At 40.1% G+C, this 25,314-nt stretch overlaps 2 protein-coding genes across 2 annotated transcripts in view; both read right to left on the minus strand.

The window, feature by feature from the left end:
• Positions 1-6,647, minus strand: part of smarcd3b (SWI/SNF related, matrix associated, actin dependent regulator of chromatin, subfamily d, member 3b) — a 49,061-nt gene extending 42,414 nt beyond the window's left edge. The window contains exon 1 of the mRNA XM_058394927.1: positions 6,492-6,647. Within this exon, the coding sequence (XP_058250910.1) occupies positions 6,492-6,503 (12 nt within the window). The 5' untranslated portion in view covers positions 6,504-6,647. The remainder of the gene's footprint in view (positions 1-6,491) is intronic.
• Positions 6,648-11,063: 4,416 nt separating this feature from the next.
• Positions 11,064-25,060, minus strand: nfx1 (nuclear transcription factor, X-box binding 1). Its single transcript, XM_058395453.1, has 24 exons — positions 24,913-25,060; positions 22,069-22,992; positions 21,267-21,428; positions 21,084-21,161; positions 20,884-20,989; positions 20,634-20,705; positions 20,414-20,553; positions 20,043-20,142; positions 19,712-19,929; positions 19,130-19,227; positions 19,003-19,033; positions 18,818-18,900; positions 18,625-18,733; positions 18,405-18,524; positions 17,641-17,720; positions 17,182-17,412; positions 16,840-16,913; positions 15,219-15,317; positions 15,065-15,106; positions 14,863-14,961; positions 14,280-14,346; positions 14,018-14,163; positions 13,359-13,463; positions 11,064-12,153 (listed from the first exon to the last, which is right to left on the minus strand). Exons 1-24 carry the CDS (start codon positions 24,932-24,934, stop codon positions 12,081-12,083), a joined length of 3,279 nt encoding a protein of 1,092 aa, XP_058251436.1. The 5' UTR covers positions 24,935-25,060; the 3' UTR covers positions 11,064-12,080.
• Between the last annotated feature and the right edge of the window lie 254 nt (positions 25,061-25,314).

A 25,314-nucleotide genomic window follows, 5' to 3' on the forward strand; every position in this document is an offset into this window, starting at 1 on the left:
AGTTCACTCATTCCAGTGGAGAGGAAGAAAATAAATAAACAAATAAATAAAACACTACGTCGAATCGAAAAACCAGGATTCAGGAGACCTGCAGTGTGATCTGTCTTTTTATGAACAAAAATGCACCTTCATTTTCCAAGACACATTCTAACAAATGGCAAAAAAAAAAAAAAAAAAACCTGAATGAAAAGACATTTCAGCAGCAACAAAGAGCTCTGAGAAGAAAGCCACTTTAATTTCTCACCGTTTGGAAGCCTAGACTGATCCTCTTGGAAGCCTTACTAAAAAATAGAAAGAAAAGAAAAAAGCGTATTCAATAACCAGCTCTCGGCTGTGCCTACCCTCTCACTAAGCCTTCTTAAAGCACTTGAGGTGTGAAAGAGAAAAAAAAAAAAAACGTGGGTCCTTGAATACTAATGAGACGTTTTCTTTTATTTCTTTTTCCTCCATGGCCTGCCTAACTGACAGATTGGGAGGCAGTGAGGCAAACCGCTGTGATCCTTTTCAGGTGTTGCTGGCCCCTTTGGGACTGGCTCTGAAAAATACACAAAGCCCTGAACTCAGAGAAGCTTCTGGGACTGGATACAGCAGACCTGGGCTTTCTTTCACATCAGCTTGCCCTGGAACAATTGTGCAAGGCTGCCCGTAGTACAGGCTGAAGGCTGAATGGCTATACAAAGTCAGGTTCAAGTGTGTCACACTACGCTGCTTACAAGATTATGAGAATGATTTGTTTATTCCACCATTTTGTCTCACGTTATGTTAGAATTGCTTGTACAGAGCTATTTTCTATTTGCAAACTCAGTTCCTGGTTGTTATACTTCAAAGTGTGGGATAAAAGAAGCGTATGAAATATCATACAGTGCCGATATTTGCCTCATATACTCACCAGACACTTTATGACAAACACTCAGCCAATCACAAAGCATTGAACAGCTTATAGATACAAGAGCTGTTCACATCAAACATCACAATAAGGAAAAAGTTTGACTAGGGCATGGTTGTTGGTGCCAGATGGTTTGAGTATTTCAGAAATTTTGCAACAGTCTGTAGAGCTTTTACAGAATAGTGTGAAATGTTGGGATATGGTAGCTTAGTGGTTACGGTGTTGGACTACTGCTCAGAATGTTGTAAGCTGAAATCCCAGATCTGCCAAACTGCCACTTCTGGGCCCCAGAGCTAGGCCCTCAACTGCTCAGTTAAATAAAATGTAAGTTGCTCTGGACAAGGGCGTCTGCCAAGTGCCACAACGTGTGAAAAGCAAGTTCAGATTTGAATAGCCAGACTGCTGTACACGGATAGAAACTACAGCAACTCATATAACCACTCTATACAACCGTGATGATCAGAAAAGCATCTAGAGAAGATCTGACAGCCATGAACAGAAATCTAAAGCCACAATATGCATTGGCTCAGTGCACAGTTCTTGAAAGAACGTTTTTTTATTTATTTTTTTCCCATTCTGAGATTTGATGTGAACTGAAGCTCCTGAGCTGTATCTGCATGATGTGATGCATTGTGCTGCTGCCACATTCAGCTGGCTGGACAGCTGCGTAAATGAGCAGGGGTTCCTATTAAAATGGCCAGTGAGTGTGTATGAATTTGTAAAAATTATTATTTTTTTTTAATCATGTAAAATAGTGTGGATGATGAAATTCTTTGCAAAAACCCCCCACTAGATTAAAGTTTCCTTATGATACTTGGAGCACATAATAAAATATTAATGATTTTCACAGGGGAGTGGCGAGGCAAAAGAAACCAAACCTGGAATAAACTGGAACAATAGCTGAACAAGATGATCTAAGCTTGCTGGAATCTAGCATGTACTCATAAGCACCTCTATTATAACTTATTACAGAAACGTTCTGCTTGTATGAGGAGCAAAGAAATGTGAGCTGCACATTATCAGTTTTCTAAAAGCCGAGAATGAAGACAGTATTGGCTCCATAATTCAGTGCATGAAGAGCTCAATACGCTCGCTGTCTCTTTAACCTGCAGAAGCAGTGCAGGCGCCACACATTCCACTGAGGTTATTAGATGTAAATAAAAAAAAGAAGCTCAAATAGAATCGAAATAGAATAGAAAAGTGTGGAGTCTAATACATATTGATCACAAAAATTTGCTTCCTGCCTCATTTTTTAGTACAACATGAATTAGACTGAGCAAAATCGTAGCTGCTGGGATCAGCCATAACATTAAAACCACTGACTATCTCGTTACAGTGGCAGGGATATATTATGCTGCAAGTAAACAGTCAGGTCTCACAGATGTGTTGCAAGCAGGAAAAATGGGCAAGTGTAAAGATCTGAGCGACTTTGACAAGAGCCAAATTGTGATAGCAAGATGACTGGATCCAAAACAACAGATCTTGTGAGGTGTTCCTGGTATGCTGTGATTAGTGGTCCAAGGAAGGACAACTGGTGAACTGGTGAGCACCCAAGACTTGCTGATGCATATGGGAAGCAAAAGGTTAGCCCGTGTAGTCCGATCCCACAGAAGAGCACAAATTGCTGACAAGGTTAATGTTGTCTATGATAGAAAGGAGTCAGAAGACTCAGTGCATCACACTTTGCTGTGTATGCGGCTGCGTAGCTGCAGACTGGTCTGAGTGCCAATGCTGATTCCTGTCCACCAACAAAAGCACCTACAATGAGAGCATCAGAACTGGACCACGGAGGAAAGAGTGGAAGAAGGTGGCCTGGTCTGATCACATTAACTTTAACATTTTCATGTGGACGACTGGGTGTGTGTGCATTACATACTTGGGGAAGAGGTGGTACCAGGATGCACTATGGGTCCAAACTATAGTTACCTTGGGTCCTGGCATTCATGTGGATGTTACTCTGACAAATAGCACCTACCGAAACATTGTTTCCGACCAAGTACACACCTTTCATGACGACATAATATTTCCTAATGGCAGTGTCCTCTTTCAGCAGGATAATGCTCCCTGACACACTGCAAACACTGATCAGGAATGGTTTGAGAAACATGACAAAGAGTTCAAGGTGTTGACTGGACCTCCAGATTCATCAGATTTCAATCTGATCAAGCATCTGCTTGACAAACAAGTCTGATCTATGGAGGAACCACCTCATAACTTACAAGTTATAAAAGATCTGTTAACAAGCTCTTGGTGCCAGATACCACAGCACGTCTTGTGTCTTGATGGACCGGAGCTGTTTTGGTGGCACACGGTGGACCTGCACAATATTAAGCAGGTGTTTTTAATGTTATGGCTGATTGATATATGACAGGAACATATATTTTGCTTCTAAACATCATGTTTTTAAAATAAACAAATAAATAAAAGACTGACTATAGATTGTTGTAATTATCCATGCATTATGTGCATGGTCTTGCCATAAAAATCTCTTTCCATTGTTTCAGGCACCACACATTCCTGCAAAGCACTCTCGCAGAAGATTTCAATCTAGCCTATTCAGCTTTCTGATGAGATGTTACACCAGAGACACACTACTTCTACACTACAACCCTAAAGCCACGATTCGTGATTCAACATGACATGCTGTCTTTCAGCGTTCTCTTATGGCTATAGATTTGCACTTTTCAGGGCAAAACTGTGTAATGACCGGAACATTCCATCAGCACTGCCAACTCAGTTCAGGGGGAAAGTAGCTAATGCGTGCTGAAAAAGTCACTAGAAGTCTCCAGACGAAGTCATTCACAAATTTGCATTTTCATTTAATTGCCATGCTCATTTGCATAGCAAAATGAGTTACATGAAGGAATACGATTTCGTGAAGACCCTTAAGAGAACGGAATACAGTGTTATTAGAATAGAAAATATACCTATTTCTATCAAGAATATAGTAATACATGGAGCAGAGTAGGTTGTAATAGACACAAAGGAAAATGGTTAAGTATGGAATCGTGTGCTTTTATTATTGGTAAATAGCCAAGAAGGGAGTTTAAAACAAAGAGCACAGAGGTACACGGGTGGGGAAAACAATCAGTGATTAGTAGATTGGAACGTCGGCTTGTGCAAGTGCAACTCAATCAGGCTTAACACACTGGCGAGCGATCCTGCTCTTTTATCCTCTATATGATAATGTCAGCTCAAAATGTCGCAAGATATGTTACTTTTCTAAAATGAAGTCACCATAGTGGTCATATGAAAGTCTGTTGACCGTGCCGGACCAACATGACATTTTTTATATCTATATCTCAAATACAAATCAATAGACCATTAAATCAGTGTGAATTCCACTATCACTGCTATACCAATCACACCAATCACCAGTTACACCACTAGTATTAGTATCATAGCTCACTTTTAGCCATTGAGAACTACTCAGATATGTTTTTTACCCCTCAAACTGAAGAGAAGTCAAACTGACCAAAAGTTTATGGACACCTGATGATCACACTCGTGCTTGCTGCACATTCAATTCCAGATTTTGTCTCTCCTTTACTGTTATACTAAGCGCCACTGTTCTAGGAAGGCTTTCCACTAGATTTTGGAACAGAGCTGTGGGGATTTGTGTTCATTCAGCTACAAGTGCATTAATGAGATCAGGCAGTGATGTCAGGTGAGGAGATCTGGGATGCAGTCAGTGTTGCAGTTTATAACAAATGTGGGGTTGAATTCAGGACACTTAAGTTCTTCCATTCCAGCCTTCACAAACCATGTCTTCATGGAGCTGGCTTTGTGCACAGGGGCACTGACATGCTGGAACAGATTTGAGCTTCCAGTGAAGGGACTTTGTAATGCGACAGCATACAGAAACATTCAATACAAGTGTGTGCTTCCAACAGTTTGGGGAGAAACCACATACGGCTGTGATGAGGTATGTGGTAGCTTAGTGGTTAAGGTGTTGGACTAATGATCAGAGAGTTGTGAGTTCATCCACCACTGGGCCCCTGAGCAAGGCCCTTGAATATTAATTGCTCAGTTGTATACAATGAGATAAAAATGTACGTTGCTCTAGATAAGGGTGTCTGCCAAATGCTATAAATGTAATATGATCATGTGTCCACATGTTTTTTTGGCCATGTAGTATATCTCATGCTAATGTTTACTTTGGGTTTGCTGCCAAAATAAAAAAATGCAAAAAACCTACCTAAATCATATATTTTATTTATTTATCTTAGTCTAAGCAATCTAATGGAATTTTTTAAATCCTGCTAGAAACTATCACGAGGACGGGGTTTCTCTGAACTGAAATAAGAGACGAAACTATTTCAGCGGTCTAGGAGGCAAACAGACAGACGTACAGCAGACATCAGCAGTTACATCTGACCATTTTAGCTGGTGTGTGTTAATTTGGATCAACTCTGCTGGAAAATCCTGCTATCTGTGCCAGTAGAAAGAAAACACAGCTTGTGAATGATCAGAAAAGTCAAACATCTCTGATCAATTCAATCAAATTAAAAATAATAAAATAAATAAAGGAGGGTGGAAAAGAAGTGTTCTACCATCTTGACCAGCTCTCGGCCTGCATTCTGGCAGCTGGTCAGACTGAGCTGGATTTTTTTTTCTTTTTTCAGCAGTTATATAAGCACCATAAATGTAGGGATTTTGCAGTTCTCGAGCCTGAGATGAAGACAGAGCAGCAGTGTACTGACTAAATAATACCAACAACACTAGCAGCCCTTGCGTGTTTATTAGTGTTTAGGAGAGAACGCACAGGTGGTCAGGCCTGTTGCACACATGGCAAAAATCCCTTGGCGCTGGAATTGCAAATATCCTTAGCGTATCCTTAGTGTTCGGACATTTGTAACAGGCACGCGCAGGTCTGAAAAGTTCCGAATGGTTAACGTTAGGGGCAAGAAGGCGGGGTAAGCGCGCGCACCTCGTATATTTTAACGACTCCATCCGTATGAAACGCATGAAACTGTCCTTGTTTTTTTTTTTTTTTTTTTTTTTCTCTCCCTCGCTCTTCTCGTTTCATTTTCAACACGGAACACAGTGTCCAAATGAGGCATGCACGTGCGTGTTAGCGGTGAAGGCTGAAGCACTTGACACCTCCTGATGATGCAGAAGACCTAATGAGGGAAGGGATGCAGAAGGGTTCCACATAATGCACTATACATGATATTACTGTATGCCTGCTATAGCCTGCGATTTAAGCCTTCCAGGCTAGAGACAAGCCGCAGAGCTGCTCTACATTCCAGTTTACTCTAGCCTAATTTACACACAACACCGGATTAGGGATGAATCATAACCCACACCTTTTATACAGTGCAACCTTACTCGAAACGTCTCCTTGGACTCGTTTTCTTTATGTAGCTTCGCTTTCTCTCTCTCTCCATTTTTAATCTCAGAAACTAGATCCAGTGGAAAAAAAAAAAAAACTCAGCAGCGCACTGATCTGGCAAAGCGCCGCGGGGATCGGCGTGGGCACACACACACACACACACATACACTTTCCATTGTGGACAACAGGCATGACACAATTTCTGCTTATGATCTAGAAAAAGCATATAAACAGTCTATTTGCGCGTTATAACGATGATGCGTTTCCTACCTTCCTTTCCATGGCAGTGATGGCTGTAGCGAAACTGCGGCGATATGAGAAGCGACTGAGTGTATGAGTGAGTGAGTCTGTGTGTGTGTGTGTGTGTGTGTAAAGCGCGCTCTTGCTTCCGGAGCTTTTCTCGCGCTGTAACCGAGTGAGCGCGCGAGCACAGCGGATACACTGAAGCGCGGAGCAACCTGAAAAGCTAAAGCGCACGCGCGCCGCCGCTTACAGGCGGTTTAACGCCAAAAAAAAAAAAAAAAGGGGGAAAAAATGTACATGTAACAACATGCACACATTATAGTTACAGTTTATATAGCTATGCGCTCCAGGAACATTATTCTAAAATATAGATGCATTCCTCTTTAAAACAGTAAATAAATTAAATGTTATTGGCAAGACTTAAGGCTACATACACCCCGAGGCTATATGAACTCAATAACCGTCTTCTCGTCATTAGGAAAAAAAAATTATATTAGTTTTCTCGTGATCTCCAGGAATTCCTGTCATTTTTCTTTCTTTCTTTCTTTCTTTCTTTCTTTCTTTCTTTCTTTCTTTCTTTCTTTCTTTCTATATGCAAGAACATCTCGAGAAAATGAAATTTCGTGTAATTAAACAGCGAAATAAATTGGAATAATTAGTCAACTTTATTGCCATTGCGCATGCGTACAAGGCAACGAAACGCAGTGAGCGTCTTACCAGAAGTGCCAAGCAGTAGTGAAGTATAAACATATGTACAGATATACAGACAAGATAGATAGATAGATTTACACCGATCAGGCATAACATTATGAACACTGAGAGGTGACGTGAATAACACTGATGATCTCCTCATCATGGCACCTGTTAGTGGGTGGGATATATTAGGCAGCAAGTGAACATTTTGTCCTCAAAGTTGATGTGTTAGAAACAGGAAAAATGGACAAGCGTAAGGATTTGAGCGAGTTTGACAAGGACCAAATTGTGATGGCTAGACCACTGGATCAGAGCATCTCCAAAACTGCAGCTCTTGTGGGGTGTTCCCGGTCTGCAGTGGTCAGTATCTATCAAAAGTGTTCCAAGGAAGGAACAGTGGTGAACTGGCAACAGGGCCATGGGGGCCAACACAATATTAGGCAGGTGGTCATAATGTTATGCCTGATCTGTATATTACACTGTATATTCTGTATGTTCATATACATGCATTCTCTGTACATTCGTACATAGATTATATATACCAATCAGGCATAACATTATGACCACTTGCCTAATATTGTGTTGGTCCCCCTTTTGCTGGCAAAACAGCCCTGACCTGTTGAGGCATGGACTCCTCTAGATCCCTGAATGTGTCCTGTGGTATCTGGCACCAAGATGTTAGCAGCAGATCCTTTAAGTCCTGTAACTTGTGAGGTGGGCAGACCAGGAACACCCCACAAGAGCTGCAGTTATGGAGATGCTCTGATCCAGTGGTCTAGCCATCACAATTTGGCTCTTCATCAAACTCACTCAAATCCTTACGCTTGTCCATTTCTCCTGCTTCTAACACATCAACTTTGAGGACAAAATGTTCACTTGCTGCCTAATATATCCCACCCACTAACAGGTGCCATGATGAGGAGATAATCAGTCTTATTCACTTCACCTGTCACTGCTCATAATGTTATGGCTGATCTGTGTATATAGGCCTCTTGTGCATTACATAACATATGATTAATATGTCCTGGTCTGATGCAAGTACGCCCTGAATACAAACATGCTTAAGTACTTGATTATGTATGTTATTTCAGTGATAAATTCCAGTTGAAGGCTTTGTAAGCATTTTCAGGGTTCTTCTACGTATGTGATCTGTAAAGTGCTATTGCAGCTGTAGTGTTTTATTCCCAGTAAGGAGCCACACCAGAGTCTGTGTTTATTTAATCGATCTTGATCTTGGTCTTCTGTTTTGCTGGAATGAAACTTAGCAGCCACCCAGCCCTGTGTGGATAAGATAAGAAGGCTGAAAAGTTGTTGTCTCCTCATCCCAGGCAACTTTGCTTTTTCAGAAATTTAAAGAATAATAATAGCATTGTTTTTCTGAAAGTTTTAAGATTTGATATGTGAAAACATTTGCACATACACTTCAAGCTGAATCCCCATAAGGTCCTGACACACTTGCTTTAAAATATTCTGGACCTGTGAAGTTGATCCTGATGCTCTTGTTCTGCTTGGAAATTCTGTACATGTTACTCACCCTCTCTAGCTTGTATAATCTTACCTGGATACTGTAGATCTGCACCTAAAAGCTGCTGCTTTAATCATAAAGACTGTCCCAGCACTGCAATTCACAAAATACTCACACTGAACATCCTTTAACACACTTAATACCGGTTGTCTTTATCATTTAACAACTATTAAGATTCATAATCTAACCATCTGACGTCATATGGTAGTGGATGGGATCCCTTTTGGGTCTGGTTTCTCAATGGTTCATTCCTTCATTGTCAGCATCACCCACTTGGTTGTTTATCAAAGATTTCAAGCCCCAGCACTGCCAAGTTGCCACTGTTGGGCCCTTGAGCAAGGCCCTTAACCCTCTCTGCTCCAGGGGCGCCGTATCATGGCTGACCCTGCGCTCTGACCCCAACCTCCAAGGATGGGATATGCGAAGAAAGAATTTCACTGTGCTGTAATGTATATGTGACAAATAAAGGCTGTTTCTAGATGTATATCAGGATTTTAAAGCTGCTTTATCTATTATTAAAAGTGCTATGGATATAAGTAGCTCAATCACAGAACAAGAAAGTGAAATGAGTTATAGTAAGAATCCACTACATATGTAATAAAATCTTAACCGTCATTACTGGATAAAAACATAGTAAAAGGCCAGGATGCACTTTCAGGCTCTAGAGATTAGTTCCACAGAGAGACAAGACGTTAATGAAATGCTAGACTGAACTCGAGCCTAAACACAGCTAACTCGTGTAGCTCAGGGACACCTTTAGCTTATTGAAATCTCTAAACATTTCGGTAGAGGAATGATACAGTTAGGAAAAGCAACAAGAGGGGAATTAAAGGCATACTAAAGGGACCACATATATTTAGCCAGGGCACTGATTAATGAATGTGCATGTAAGAATAAACCACTCACATGCTCATGGAAAACTAATTTAAAACAAAAAAGGCAGGATAAACTTTAAGCATGGGAAAGAATTTATTTCTGCAAGGCATACCCTGTAGGAAGCACATGACTAATTACAATCTCATCTTCTAATGACAGTCATACATAACCTGTGCCTTTCTGAAGGAAAAGTATTTGTGCTGGAAAGAAATAGACTGCGTTCTCAGGACATGGAAACATTACTGCAGATAGAAACCATGCAGTGAATATTAATAGATGTGGAAGTGAGTTCCTCATTCAGCTCAGTTGTGCCAAGATGCTAGAAATCTGCTCCAGGGACTAATAGGTATCCCTGATGTCTGTATGTGGCCGCGTTGATGTATATTAATGCAAATGAGGAAGGAGGAAAGATAAAACACATTGCACAACCTAGTCAGGTTAGCTTCGAGAAGTCTACTATAATGTGAATTCTGGTAACTGTGTGACAGTTATACCTGTCTGTGGTGCTGTTAAAAAGACCTTAATTTGGCCGATGTTATGTGCAACAGGGGTAGATGAACTTTTAATGGCTGGTTTTACAAGTCTTGAGCAGGATTTTAATTCCTAGGCCACCCTGGAGTAGACACTGCTGGCCAGGATAAAAAGCTGAGTCACAGAAAGAAAAAAGAAAAATCCTGAAGCTTTTTGCTACCTGTGTAAGAAATATACACTCAATAAAACCAGCTGCATAATATTGTGTAGGCCCACATCGGGCCACCAAAAGAGATCTGGTCCATCAAAGGCATGAACTCCACAAGACCTCTAAAGGTGTGCTTTGGTATCCATGAAATTGTGAGTTGAAGCCTCTATGGATCAGACTTGTTTGTCCAGCACAATGCATAGATGTTTGAGCAGACTGAAATCTGATGAATCTGGAGGTCAACACCTTTGTCATATTCCTGATCAGTGTTTAGAGCATTATAATGCTGAAAGAGAATACAGTTGTCATGAAGGTGTGTACTTGGTCGGAAACAATGTTTAGGTAGGTGCTATGTGTCAGAGTAGCATCCACATGAATGCCAGGACCCAAGATTTCCCCAGCAGAGCATTGTCTCAAGCATCACACTGCCTCCGCTGGCTTGCCTTCGTCCCATAGGGCATCCTCATACCATTTATTGCCCAGTTAAGGGATACACATGTACACGAATATCCAGATGATGTAAAAGAAATCATGATTGGTCAGCCCAGGCTACCTTCATTCGTTGCTCCATGGTCCAGTTCTGATGTTCATGTTCCCATTATAGGTGGTTTTAGTGGTGGACAGGGGTCAGCATGGGCACTCCCATACATAATTTATCTTAGAATACTAAATAATTTATTTATTGCTGAAACCTCATAGAAAATGTGTAGCGATATTGAAACTGCATAAGGTTTCATGATCTCATTAATGATGTTTTCTAGAAATTTAAAAAAGAAACTACATTATCTTGTACAGTTACATAACAAAGTACCAAAGGGCAGTCAAGTGCAGGACATTTATTTTAATAGGATAGCAAACAGAGCCAAAAATGAAAAAGACTAGCAATAATTCAAGCATGTAGGGATGTCTTACCCATCTATCCTATTGTAGACCGTACTGAACATAGTGTAGTTATGAGCAGTTGAATATATATAAAAACGCACATGTTGTAATGTGTTAGTTCACAGGAGCTTGTACGGTGGACACATCATAAAACTGAAAACTGATCTCATCTAATACAAAGATGTGTTTCTTATTTAACAAATAAAACATATCATTGATCTGTGCAGCTTTCTGTAAGGAGATGTTTTATTTAACATTTATGGAAGGAGTCGCAGATGTCAATGCTTTGTGACAAAGTTTTCAGGACGGAGATAAATTTTATAATTTTTGGTTTGTAACAAGTCAAGCTTAATGTTTTGTTTTTTATGCTTATTACATACGAGTGGTAAAAAGAGAGGCTGTAAGTGCAAGTGATAACAGGAACTAACTTGTGGATGTTTCTCGACATTTAACATAAATTAATGGCTAAAAGGATATTGTTCATTTCAAAAAATGCAGTTGCTCATAAATTGCAGTCTGTGCATCACAGCATTAAACCTTTGATTATATCTGATAACAGTCTACCTCATCGTGGTTTATTCCTTACTTAATGTATTGCACTGTTGCAATTCAGTAACCATTTTGGAATAACATCTAGGCATTGATCAAAGGCTGGAACGTCACTAACAGGGCTAGGGAGACAGTATGGCTTTAAAGGTCCTCTAAAATAAGTCACTTTTGCAGCACACAGTGTCCAACACTGGAACAACAGCATAGTGTAATATGCATGTAAAACAAACTCTACACATTCTGAAAATCTTTCTGAAATGAGTAAACAGTGGTTGCTCAGCAAAGTGTATGAGCGTCTAAAGACTATAAAAATACCTCAGAAGCAGCTGTATCAGGAAGAAACAGAGCCCGGTTTTATTTGATGTGATTACAGCGGCATGAACAGCGACCATTACTGTGGATACATCACAGATCAATCCTGAACGTCAAAGTAATCAATAGGCTCTTCTTTAGCATGCTTCCCCCAAGCATTGCTACCATCAACCCTGAGGAAAAACAAAAAAAAACAAAAAAAACAACAGTATTTAGATAAACATAACCATAAAAATAAAATAATCACAGCCCTTAGATTGCATTATCGTATTTTTAGGAATGCAGGTTTTTGTGATTTAAGAAATTGTAACCAAGACATATATCACATCTTTTCCCACATTTAATGTGATAAATTAACCATCCGAATTTAACTGAAACACAAACAGAAACTTTTGGGGGGAAAAAAGAAAGCTTTCAATTGTTATAATGGGGCATTTGACTGTGCCCAGTAATACCCAATCACATTCATTGCCAAAAGTTTTGGTACATCTGCCTTTACATGCACATGAACTTTAATGACATCTCATTCTTAATCCATAGGCTTTAATATGGAGTTGGCCTGCCTTTTGCAGCTATTATAGCTTCAACTCTTCTGGGAAGGCTTTCCAAAAGGATTAGGAGCGTGTTTATGGGAATTTTTGACCATTGCTATGGATGCAGCTGCTCGGCCATGAAAAACCATTCCATGAAGCTCTCTACACACTGTTCTTGAGCTAATCTGAAACAAAGTTTGGAGGTCTATATCTATTGACTGCATAAAATTGGTGACTTCTGCACATTGTGTGCTTCGGCATGCACTGACTCTGCTGTGTGATGTTATGTGGCCTACCACTTTGTGACGGAGTTGCTGTTGTTCCCCATTGCTTCCCCTTTATTTAGAATACCACTAACAGTTGACCATGGAATATTTAGTAGTAAAGAAACTTCATGAATGTAGTCATGGACTCAGGTGGCAACCTATCACAGTACCATGCTTGAATTCACTGAGCTCCTGAGAGTGACCCACTCTATCACAAATGTTTGTAGAAGCAGTCTGAGTTCAATGATTTGGAGGGGTGTCCCAAAACCTTTGTCAAGATTGTCATACATTTAAGAGGGATGAAGTGATACTGAACAACCCAGTTTCATGTTAAAGGTGGAAAAACATCTGTCATGGTTTATGTTGGTTTTATTTTTTTTTTTACATCACAACAACCTGCAATTTGTAGGTGTGTAGACTTTTTACATTCACTTTATTTAGTTAAGCTATGAATAAGCTGTGATTAATAACTGACTTTAAATCTGCATCCATCTTTTAAATTTTTTGTAAGAACAATTCCGATATTAAGCTCAGCACACAACCATTTATATGTGTATTTTTATGTATGCAAGCACATACTTGCTGCTATATTGCTTGATATGGGCAATGGGTGGTGGGGCCCGGGCAGCAGTCTCTCTCTCTATCAGTGCAGTCAGAGTGGAGGTAGGACATGCAGATTTCCCCCTGCACACACATCATCATCAACATCTATTATGTCAAGAGCAGAACAAAAACCACGTGTCCATGTGCTTAAAAACAAAACAGATAAAAAAAAAAATCCATTCCAGGCACAAAATACCCTTTTCTTATACACTTAAGAGTGAAAGTTAAGTATCATGAAATATTCAAAGAATTTTTTTTGGGCAGATTTACATTTCTCATTTATTAACTGAGCATTACCTGAGGTTTTAGGGCTCAAGGGCCCAGCAGTGGCAGTCTGGTTGTCCTAGGTTTCAAACTCATGACCAGTAGTCTAACAGCTTAACCACTGAGCTAGCACTTCTACTGAACATTATTCAATAATATTAAGACAACAATAATAAGACATCAGCTCTCTAATCCTGAGGGAATTTCATACTAATAAAGCGTATTTGTTACTTTAGCAATGGAAAATAAAAGATTATGATTTCTGAGCTGTCTGCGTCGATGAAAAGGTTAAAAACAAAAAGTAATAACTAAAGCCATCCCATAAAAAGTCTCTGAGTTTCCACCAATGTTTGAATAACATTTTCACAAACCTGACGGCTGTGACAACTACGTTCCGTTTAGGTTCGCTATCGTAGCTGACGCTTTCTACGCCGTACACCTCTGCCAGCTCATGAACAATTCTCCGCTGATCGCGTTTCATGGGTGGGAAACAGTGACTCCTCTTTGGCTGTTTACCCTGGCAAACCACATACACACAAATGTACAAAAACCCTACTAGGAAGCACGTGAAAAAATAATAAAAGCTTGTTGAATATTTTCATGCAAATCTCAATGGTATAATGGCAACATTACCTTGTTTGCTAGTTCAACCAGATTCTTGATTTCCTCCTCCACCTCGCTGACAAACTTGAAGTCCTTTCTGCATTAGAAAAGCAACCACAAAAAAAGGTCTTTATAACATGATAAAGCACGAAACATCATGCTAATGAGAGAGATACGAGGAGAATGATCAGACTAGGCTGAGCTGACAGGACATCTGTAGTAACTCATATAACCACTCTTTACAACAGTGATGAGCAGAAAAGCATCTCGGAATGCACAAGATGTTTGTGTGTGAAAATTCCAGAAGATAAGCAATTTCTGACGTACTCAAATTAGTCAAAGCACTGACAAAAATACCACAATTAAAAGACCCAGAGATCACACTTTTTCCCCCATTATGCTGTTTGACGTGAACAATAACTTGAGCTCTGCATCTGCATGACTTTTTTGCGTTGCACTGCCACACAGGGCATGTGCAGATGTACACGTATTCCTATTAAAGTGGACGGTGGCTGCCCACCGTTAGATGTAAATATATAGTCATTGTAGACTTCTACTGGATGTAAACAGAATAACATCCAATCTCTGGTTATAAACAATGATGCCAACAAACCTGGCATCCTCTTTGAGAGAGTCGCTGTATTTACACGTGGAGGATTTGGTGTTGAATGGATCGACTGTCGGGTCAACCTGCAGTGCCTCCGCAAGGCGCCTGTTAGAAAACAACATGAACCATAACGCTTGACCTCTGAAGTACAATACAGTTTAACAGACATTATGTATAGGAAAACACTTATGTGGTGAAGAAAGCTCACCGATTTCTCTCCAGAGTTGCACACTCTTGATCACATTCCAGCCTTTAAAACACAGATCACCATTTTTGATTGAATGATGTTTTATAACACAAACAGAGGTCATGAGTTTATAAAAGGAAAAGAGAAAGACATCTTTCAACTTGTCAAATATTACCTGGCCTGTTTCTGGTCCTTCTTGGTGAGTTGGACAATGTTGACAGACTCTCCTAACTGCATATCTGACAACTTACTTGCCATAGCAATAGCTGCATATCTGCAAACAAACAAACAAACAAACAAACAAAAGAACATTTGTTTTTCATTACTAATGCAGTGGTTGGATCACTTACTGGAGGCGAGAGTAACTGGTTGCAGAGTGGCAGAAGAATAAGACAATACAATATCTTCCTCAGTGAGCTGCCCCTGGCTGTGGACAGTCAGCCATTTTTTGACAACAGAAATAAATAAAAAAAAAGCATTCTGCTGGTTCAATAACCATTAGCTATACCTGCTACACGATCATCAAGCCAAGAAATATTCCTTCATACATTTTGTATGGGCAATTTGTAATATGAAACATAACACTATCACTGATAAAGGTATTGCAAAAATGCATACTTTTACATGAATCAGTTTCGTATACCAAAAACATAACCTATATTGGTTTACACTGAGGCCCACTCTCAGACACACTAAGTAAGCAAGCACAAAATTGAGTTGTTTTTTCCCCCCGTTGGAGCTGGTGTGAAGTAGATTATGTAAATAAATGTCCTAGGGATTGTGCTTTAATTCACTTATAATATGTAGGCTTTTTTAGTTATTTATTTATTTTTTAAAAGCTTGCATTTTGGATAGACTTCCACTGATAAAAACACAGTTGACGTTTATCAAGTTTAGCAAACTATTTCATTTAATTCACATAATGTTTTAACTGTGTGTGTGTGTGGGGGGGGGGGGGGGTAGAGCAATTTACCATGAATATTGTATTTTACAATAATAATAATAATGGCGGCACGGTGGCTTAGTGGTTAGCATGTTCGCCTCACACCTCCAGCGTCCTGGGCTCGAGTCTCACTGTGTGTGTGGAGTTTGCATGTTGTCCCCGTGCTTGATGGGTTCTCTCCTGGTGCTCCGGTTTCCTCCCACAGTCCAAAGACATGCTACAAGGCTGATTGGAGTCTCTAAATTGCCCGTAGTGTGTGTGCGTGTGTGCCCTGCGATGGGTTTCCTGCCTTGATGCCCGATATAGGCATCTCCCGTGATAGATCGGATAAGCGGTACAGACAATAATAATAATTAATTAGAGTTTACAATAATACTGAGAAAGCAGGTAAACATACTCCTTATATATGAGCACTTCATGCAGCTAGTAAACTGTACTTTGTCATTGTGTATACAGGCCTATAGACTCCCTTCTGCAGGTTTTCCCTTTAATGCATTTTGAATCGTTTTAATCTGTGATCTGTATATCTAAACCCTTGCATGTTTTTAAATTATTGTTGTGCATTGGCATTCAAAATGATGCACACACATTTGTGGCACTTAAAATCACTATATAATGTAATAAAAGAGAAACAAAAAACATTTGCTTTCAGCCAGTGCTGTTTGATGGCACATTAACATCTATGTTGATGTTTACAAAAATCTCTTATGCTTTGTTTTTTGCACGTAGGCCGTGATTACAAAAATATAGCCCATTTTGTATACGTTTTGTTGTTACGCCACTTAATGTGGTGATTTTTTAATTGGATATTTAAAGCACAGAGAGATTAGAAAGGGTTAGGTAGATCACTGACCTCTGGGAGGAGCTGGCTGCCTCTGTACAGGGTACGGTCTCCTTCCTGCGTCCACAGTCACACTGCATTGCCACCTAGAGGAGAAAGCAGATATTAACTCATGTAACAACATCTGAGATTATGGAGATCTCACTGATTATTATGATAATGAAAAAAAAAATTATTACACATACAGAATATTTGTATGTAATACTGGGCTTGCAGATGCAATAGGTAACTTTTTATAGACAATATTACAAGAATGATTCTTTAACCAGTTGTTTATTATTTTCTGGGGGGGGAATAGACTACTGTAATGGTTCCCAGCACACTAAAACACAGAGGCATGTAATGAGGTTGTACCTTGGCAGTGCAGGTGGTGTATGGGCAGGGGGTGCCAGGGTGGCATGGGGCATTACAGGGGTGCCCACACTCAGGTCTGGGATGAGGACAAGGCTGCTTACAATCACTTTCGACTTGGCACTCCGCACGATGGCATATTCTTTTGCAGCGATGATAGCCACAGGACAACAATTTATTACAGACCAAACCACACGAGATATCCTGCAGGTGGCATGGGATATTACTTCTTTGCTGGAGAGAAAACAAACAAGCAAAGCAAAGAGACAAGATGAAAACATAATGCAATCTTTGTATAAAATACTACAGAGTATTTGGAAAGGCTAGACATGATGATGGACTTTAACAAGTTGTGTATTGTGTTTTGGAAGGACGTTTTTGGCTTTCTCTGCGGAATGGCTATATTTGCATTAGGGCTTGACTCTGTTTGCATTTTAACATGCTTATTCAGAATGCTGTTACCTCATGGTTACCCATGCACCACTTCTTGGTGAGGTAGGTACAGGGAGGACATCTCTCCTCACTATGGCAGGAGTGTAAAACTGCAGGAAAATATTTAAGTGCATGCAATTACTACATATAATCAGCCACTGAAACAAAAAAAAAAGATCCATTTCAAAATGTCAATACTTTCTTCATGTGTCTAGAAAAAAAATCTATTTAGAACTGATTCTATCCACAAACCTACTGATAAGGGCTCTAGCAGGACTTGATTTCTACCTAAACAGTGCGATGCATCAGTGCTGTACTCCTTTATTCTGTCCACCTTTCTTTCACCTTCTCATCTGCTCAAACTTCTGTTCTCTGTGCTTCTCTCTACTCAGCAGATCAGTTAAGAAACTTTCATGCCAATATTGTCATTCTTGATCAACACCATTATGCTCGTCTTCCCTGTGATATTTGACCAGGTGAGAGCCCAGGTGTGATGGGTTTCTGCCATAACAGTATCATGTAGGTGCATTGCATTCTGTAACTCTGAGTGGAACTTTTGCGACTTCTACAGCTGATTTCTTCAACATGACATGCAACATCGCTGGAAAATGGTGATCAAGAACATTCAGCATCAACCAAAAAAAATATATACCATAATTGCTAAGTATGTCACAATTATCCACATACATCAGTATAAACAGTATGGAGATTTCCTTTAAATTTATTCAGTAAAACAATACAGACTAATACAATACTAATACAGCATTAATCAGTAGTCAGTGTGAAGACGGTACCTGGGTGATCACAGTCATGCTGGCGTGTGCAGGGGTTTTTGCACTCGGGTGGTTTGGTGCCACATGGGATAGGTGGGAACATGACAGTTTCACCACAAAAGCAGGCCAGCTCATCAAAACCTAGATAAATAACATTAATATATGTTTTAACAAGGTGTTATAGATTAATAAATACAATATCTATAGCACAGTAGTAAAAAAAAATAGGTTAAATTCTCACTGGTTTGCCAGCAAGGTTGGCAGTTTCCTCTGTGACACACCTCCTGACACCGGTGAAGACCACAGTTGAGCTTGTAGCCACAGATAATTGTGCATTTATGCTCAGTATCCTTGGAGACAAGAAAATAAAATAAACAGGCTGAAATTGCTGTTTCATGTGGTTTTCAAAATGAATGGCTTCACAAGTGACCTACCACACAGCATATCTCTCCACACTTGTGCCTGCCACATGAGCGCTTCTTATTACAACGTCTCTCACATGTAAACATCAATTCATCTACAGAGGAAACATTCATACTTAAGGATCAAAAACTGACGTGTTATGCAATATTCTTTTTGTTGATTCAGATAATATAGCAATAACACATCCATTCCTCACCTTCACTGTGGATCATAGCACATGGAACCTCCTGAAAAAAGGGAAAAGTTAAAGCATTATGGTACTTCTAGTTCTGGCAGGTACACAGAATGTTAGAAAGCGTTTAGCAATTGCTTGACAGACTAACCTTGGTTTTGCTGCCACATCTGCACTTAATGGTGGAGGTGAGAGGGCATGGGCCACATTTGTCTTCATGGCAAAGTTTATCACACAGATGAACAGTGTCTATGAGAAGAAGATGAGAATAAAGAAAATTAGTAACATTTTCATCCACCAGCTTAAAATAGTATTGCCAGTACAACTGAAAGATCTTAGCTGATGACTATCCAGTAGTTCAGTATTTTATATAGCTTATTTTACACAGCGTGAATCCATGACTTGAGCTGTTATTTGTGTCCATCATAGTGTAAGCACCATAAGCACAAGATACAAAGAGTTTGTTGGCCTACAGTATGCAATGAGCACCAAGCCATGTGTGCCAATATTTTTAGTTCCTCAATTGATTATACCAAATTATACCAAATCGTTTAATGTGAGTACTTGACCACAAAATTTTCACACAGTTGCCTAGACAACTTAGGAGACTTTTAACACTTATCGGAGTCTAGAAATAAGATTATGCATTCTTATAAATAACTGTCACCCTAAGTACCCTGTGGACACACACACACACACACACACACACACACACACACAGACACACACTTACCAATGTCGCCGCAAGGCAGTGGCTTGTTACAGATCTTTCCACATGATGGAATGGGGTCAGTGCAATACCGTCGCTCAGGATAGCCCAGCTCCAGCAGCTTGGCTAAGGCTGTCTGTCCACAGGGGCAGCTACACACCAGAATGGGTGAGTGAGGGCATGGCTGGCACCGGCCTGGGTGGCACACCTGCTGGCAGCGGTGGGCTTGACATTCCAGCATCCTGGAGAAAAAAAATGATGGAAATCAGCTTCTTTTAAAACTCAGGATCACTGACTTAAAATAAATTATGAATCAAATGTACAGAGAAAATCATGAATATAAATGGAAACTGACTTTCCACATTGCTTGTGGCAGGAGAAACATCCAGATCCATCAAAGCTGTCCCGGTCAGTCCCACATACCACCTCCCTCTGCACCACCCCACAGTAACACACTACATAACAGAGAGAAAGCAAAATACTTAAGGGGGTTGCTTCAGCAGCACATGAGTTGTGACTCATAATGAACACATAGAGAACTTAATTTAAGACAACAGAAATTAATTAAAAAATCAATGTGTGATAGTTTGTTTTACGTTATACACTACAAGGCCAAATGTTTATGGACACCTGATCATGACACACATAACTGAACTTTCCCCAAACTGTTGTCACAAAGCTGTGAGCACCCAATTGTCTAGTCTGCCTTTGTATGTATAAACTTACTTTGCTGGACACTGAGCTGACAGGGCTGACACGGGCCCTGGTGACAAATCTGTGTACAGCAGTGCTCTTTGCAGTTTAACTGAGCTCCACACTCCTGGTCACAACGCAGAGCTCCTGTCTGACTGCAGCGTACCAGCTTACTACACACACACACACAGAGTCAGAGAAGATATATCGGATTGAATGTACAGTGATATACAGATTGCTCGGCATGTGTTACCTGGTTCTTCCACAAACGCAGGACTTTGTGGTAAATGCTGGACATTGTGGACAAGGGCCTGGGTGGCATAAACTGCAAAGAAGGAAAATCTGATTATAGTAATTTTATATTTTACCTCCTCCTTTTTGTAGAAAGTTATTAATGCAGAATTAACTGTGTACATGACTTGGACTTTCAGTTAATTATCAAATGACCTGATGCTTATGAGAGGTATCTCTTTAGGCTTAAAGAGCAGTAATTATATCCTTACATGTTACAGCGGTGATTGCAGTCACCACCAGTCCTCTTCTTCCCACATACTTCACCACAGCTGTGTGGAATCTCACGGTGCTGATACTCCGGATTGGTCACCTTCCCTGACAGTCAAACAGCAAGAGGAGTTGGGTACTCCTTAAAGGAGTTGCTTAAACAGGCTAATGATAAAGACAATTATTAGCAACTTCTTCTTACCACAGAAACAGATGTAAGAGGTTGGGAACTTTAATGCCACATTTTGGCAAGCAGGACAACGCCAGCCTTCCCCAGTCTCTGTAAAACAAACACATTTCACAACCTGTCTATTCCTATCAGGGATAGAGCACTCAAATAATTGATCATAGGTTCAGAACACTGTTCTGTGTGTGGAAGCTGTACCATCAGCCTGTGAGGCAGGGGAGCGAGCCCACTTCTTGATGCAGTTCAGGTGGAAGACGTGGAAGCAGCTCTGACAGCTCCAAACCGGTGCCATGACACGGATCACTTCACAACACACCATGCACTCATACTTCTCTTCTGTCAGCTGTTCGATGAGGCAACCTGAATACACATACACACATCAAATCTTCAAATATTATAATCAACAAGACAGAAAAAAATTATAATTGATCATTATATTTTAAATGTATGGATTAATCCTACACATAACGCCAACAACAAGTACTGTATATAGCTCTTTTAATTTTCAGGGCCACAAACTCAGTGTTTTCAGTGACTATAAATTGAACAAAATGAATACATGAAATTGACAGAAACAATATAAATACAGAAAGAGTTATGAATAAGCCTTCTTAAACAGGTACATTTTAATCCAGATTTAATCTAGATTTAGACTCCACAGCAGCAAGTAATTCTCAGGATTGACATTAAGCCGTTGGAGATAATGAAAATGCTCAAAATGCGTTACACCATTTAGAGCTGTTAGCCATATAGGGACTGAAGACTGGAGGAATAAATGTTCTGACTTTATGTTCCTAGTAATAACACAGGATGCTGAAGCCATCTTAAAGATCAAACTGGAATGAGAGATTCTTCACTACAACATAGGAATAAAGTTACAGTAAATACCAAATTCATGCATGATCATCAATACTTCCACTATATTTGTTGCTCGTAACAGGAAACTAAAGGATATATGATCATGTAGTGGTGTTAATGCAAACAATTAAACAATTCTCACCAGTCTGGGTCTCTTTGCTCTTGGGCGGCTCGACACGTTTCACAGGTCCAGTCCTCTTCTCGGGACGTCCTCCTCTCCTTTGTCCTTGCTCTTGAAGTTGGGGTCTCCTCCAATTGTCTTGACCACTTGTACCTCTCCAGTTAGGCTCCTCTTTACTTCCTCTGGCCTTGTCTTCTCTCGGTTTCTCATCCTCCTCATCCATGTGTGGTGGGTCTCTCTCTCTCCAGTTTCCTTCACTGCTAGTGTGTAAAGCAGGCCCCTTCTTCCTAGGGTTACCCTGCCTTCCCCCTCCTCTCCAACCTCTGTTTTTCCTGTGCTCATGCTCTAGTTCAGTGGGTGCTACATTGAACGTATTATCTACATCTGCGGCACGATGGTCCTGATTTGCCTCTTTGTGTCTGTCTAATGGCTTTCTTGCATCTCGTTGATTCCTGGACATTCTTGGCCAATTTTCTCTGGGTTCTTGATGGAACTCACTCACGTGGGCTTCTCCAGGTTTTTTTTGTTGATTCTCCCTATCTCTGGCTCTGCACACCGGTGAGCTGTTGGATTGTTGGCCAACGTTATATCCGATGTCCTGCACTGTGAGACCATGATCACTTTCACTCCTCGACCATCTTGGACCCTGGGACCAACGCTCATTATTACCCCTACCTCCTCTCCCTCCTCTCCCTCCTCTTCCACCTCTTCCTTTCCCACCTCTAGTCTCAGATCTGGTGGATGAGCTGTTGTGTGATGTGTGTGTAGCTGCAGTGTCACAGAATTCATTTTGATCCTCTGGATGACCTGCTAAATTTGAGTGTCCTGACCTTGCATGAGCTCTGTCGTGACCTCCCCGTTTTCGACTGTGGCCTGGCCGTGGATGACCCCTTCTGGACGCTGACTGGCTGGCCCTCCCTGATTCATAATCAGGGTTTTCTGTGCCTAGAAATGAAAAGATATAAAGGCAGAAACTGGAGTTGCACCATATACCATTCACTACTTGTCACAGTATACACAGTTTGTGAAGAAGGCTGGCCTAGCATGCCTAAGTCCTCCCTGAATTTCAAAGAAATCAATATAAAGTTTCAATTTTCACATCCACATCAAATTTTTTGCTGTACAAATGTTTTAAAAATGATTAAACTGGATTTTTTGTTGAATCAAGTGCAACAGGACACTGGGGCTGACTTCTTTCTGCCCCAGACTGTAGATTTATGCAGCTATTAGTGACAGTTGTGCCAAGTGTTTACACAGACTGAAACAGACAGAAGACTTGTGTACAACTGCTCATATTTTTCACATTTTCATATTTAGATGTTATGGGTGGGAGTCCACACACCTTTGATTATATAGTGTCTAGAGGATCTCTTTTAAACATTTTGTTGAGATGACAACCTTCAGCTATGGACCATAGTTTCCGTTTCCTCCTTGTCACTTAGCTAATAACCAGGTGTTTCACAAGATCCTTTTATTTTGATAAGACACCTTTCTTTTTATGAAAGTTGCATAAACTCAACATCTCTCAGTAGGCTCGGTTACAGTTTAACAAACTTATATATTCATTTAGTAAAAGCAGCTGAAAATGTCAGACTGCAGGAAATTGTGCGAGTAGCTCTCAACTGAAACAGCATGACATCAGGCACAAGACGCAAGCTGAAAAGCCATCTAAAGTGTAGTTACCACTGTTTATAACAACCAATCGCTGATCACCATTGATCCCAACAACCAGTTGCTGATCACCATTGATCCCAACAACCAATCACTGATCACCACTGATCCCAACAACCAGTTGCTAATCACCATTGATCCCAACAACAAATCGCTGATCACCACTAATCCCAAGAACCTATCGCTGATTACCATTGATCCCAACAATCAACTGATGATCACCACTGATCCCAACAACCAATCGCTGATCACCGACAATTAATCCCAACAACCAATCGCTGATCATCATTAATCCCAACAACCAATAGCTAATCACTATTGATCCCAATAAACAATAACTGATTACCATTGATCCCAACAACCAATCGCTGATCACCATTGATCCCGAAAACCAGTTGCTGATCACCACTGACCCCAATAACCTATCGCTGATCACCACTGATCCCAACAATAAATCGGTGATTACCATGGATCCCAACAACTAATCACTGATCATCATTGATCCCAACAACTAATAGCTAATCATCATTGATCCCAACAACGAATCACTGATCACCACTGATCCCAATAACCAATCACTGATTACCAGTGATCCCATTAACCAATAGCTGATCACCATTGATCCCAACAACCAATCACTGATTACTATTAATCCCAATAACCAATCGCTGATCAACATACGAGAGATATACAAGATTTTCCATTCAAAACCCTTTTCATTATGTCTATATAGTATTATGCATGTTGGACAATGACCAGAGATTTCTGAAACAAGAAATAATACATATATTTTTCTGATAAAACTCAAATCAAATAAGTCACACATTTGCTTTTGCACAGCACAGCTGGCCAGGGTATAATACAACCAGCTGACTAGCGCATTTATTAAACTTTGAACAGATTCCAATAACTGTGCTCCAGCAGGTTTATCCGCCTTCACCTGTAACACAAATACACCTATACACAGTAAAGAAGTTAGTTAACAGACTAACTAACCCATTAACCAGTTCATTAGTATGCCTGTTCGTATTCGGGGGCTAGTTTAGTGTGATAGGAGCTAACACGAGGGACCTCAAGTTCCTAACAGTTTAGCCGGCTAGCCCGCTAGCTAGATAGACATTATTAGCAAGCTAGCCACCTCATTACACCAAACTAGCTGAAATAGCGGATAAAGTTAGTGTTAATCTTATTTACCTGTCCCCGAGGCTTCAGCCATTCGAATACATTTAAAAAAGATTTCTCTAAATGATTCTGGAGCGTCTCCTCTCCCGGCTGTCAAACCCGAGTGACTTTAATCTCGCTAGCTAACAGTAAACAAGGCTAAAAGTCACTCGCTAGCCGCTTCCATCCAATCAGAGAAGACAACGGAGCTCGTGGCCATTACGTCATCAGTTCTGAGGCGATTAAAAAAGAGTTCAGTAGTTTATTATTTTAAAAGTTTAATAATAATAATAATAATAATAATAATAATAATAATAATAATAATAATACACATATATATTATTTTTTTATATATTATATTATTTTATTTTTATGTATACTATATATTTTACTATATTATTTTTTATATTTCTATATTTTTTATTCTTATTTTAA

The sequence above is a fragment of the Hemibagrus wyckioides genome, linkage group LG07 (assembly GCF_019097595.1).
Source record: "Hemibagrus wyckioides isolate EC202008001 linkage group LG07, SWU_Hwy_1.0, whole genome shotgun sequence".
Taxonomy (NCBI): Eukaryota; Metazoa; Chordata; class Actinopteri; order Siluriformes; family Bagridae; genus Hemibagrus; species Hemibagrus wyckioides.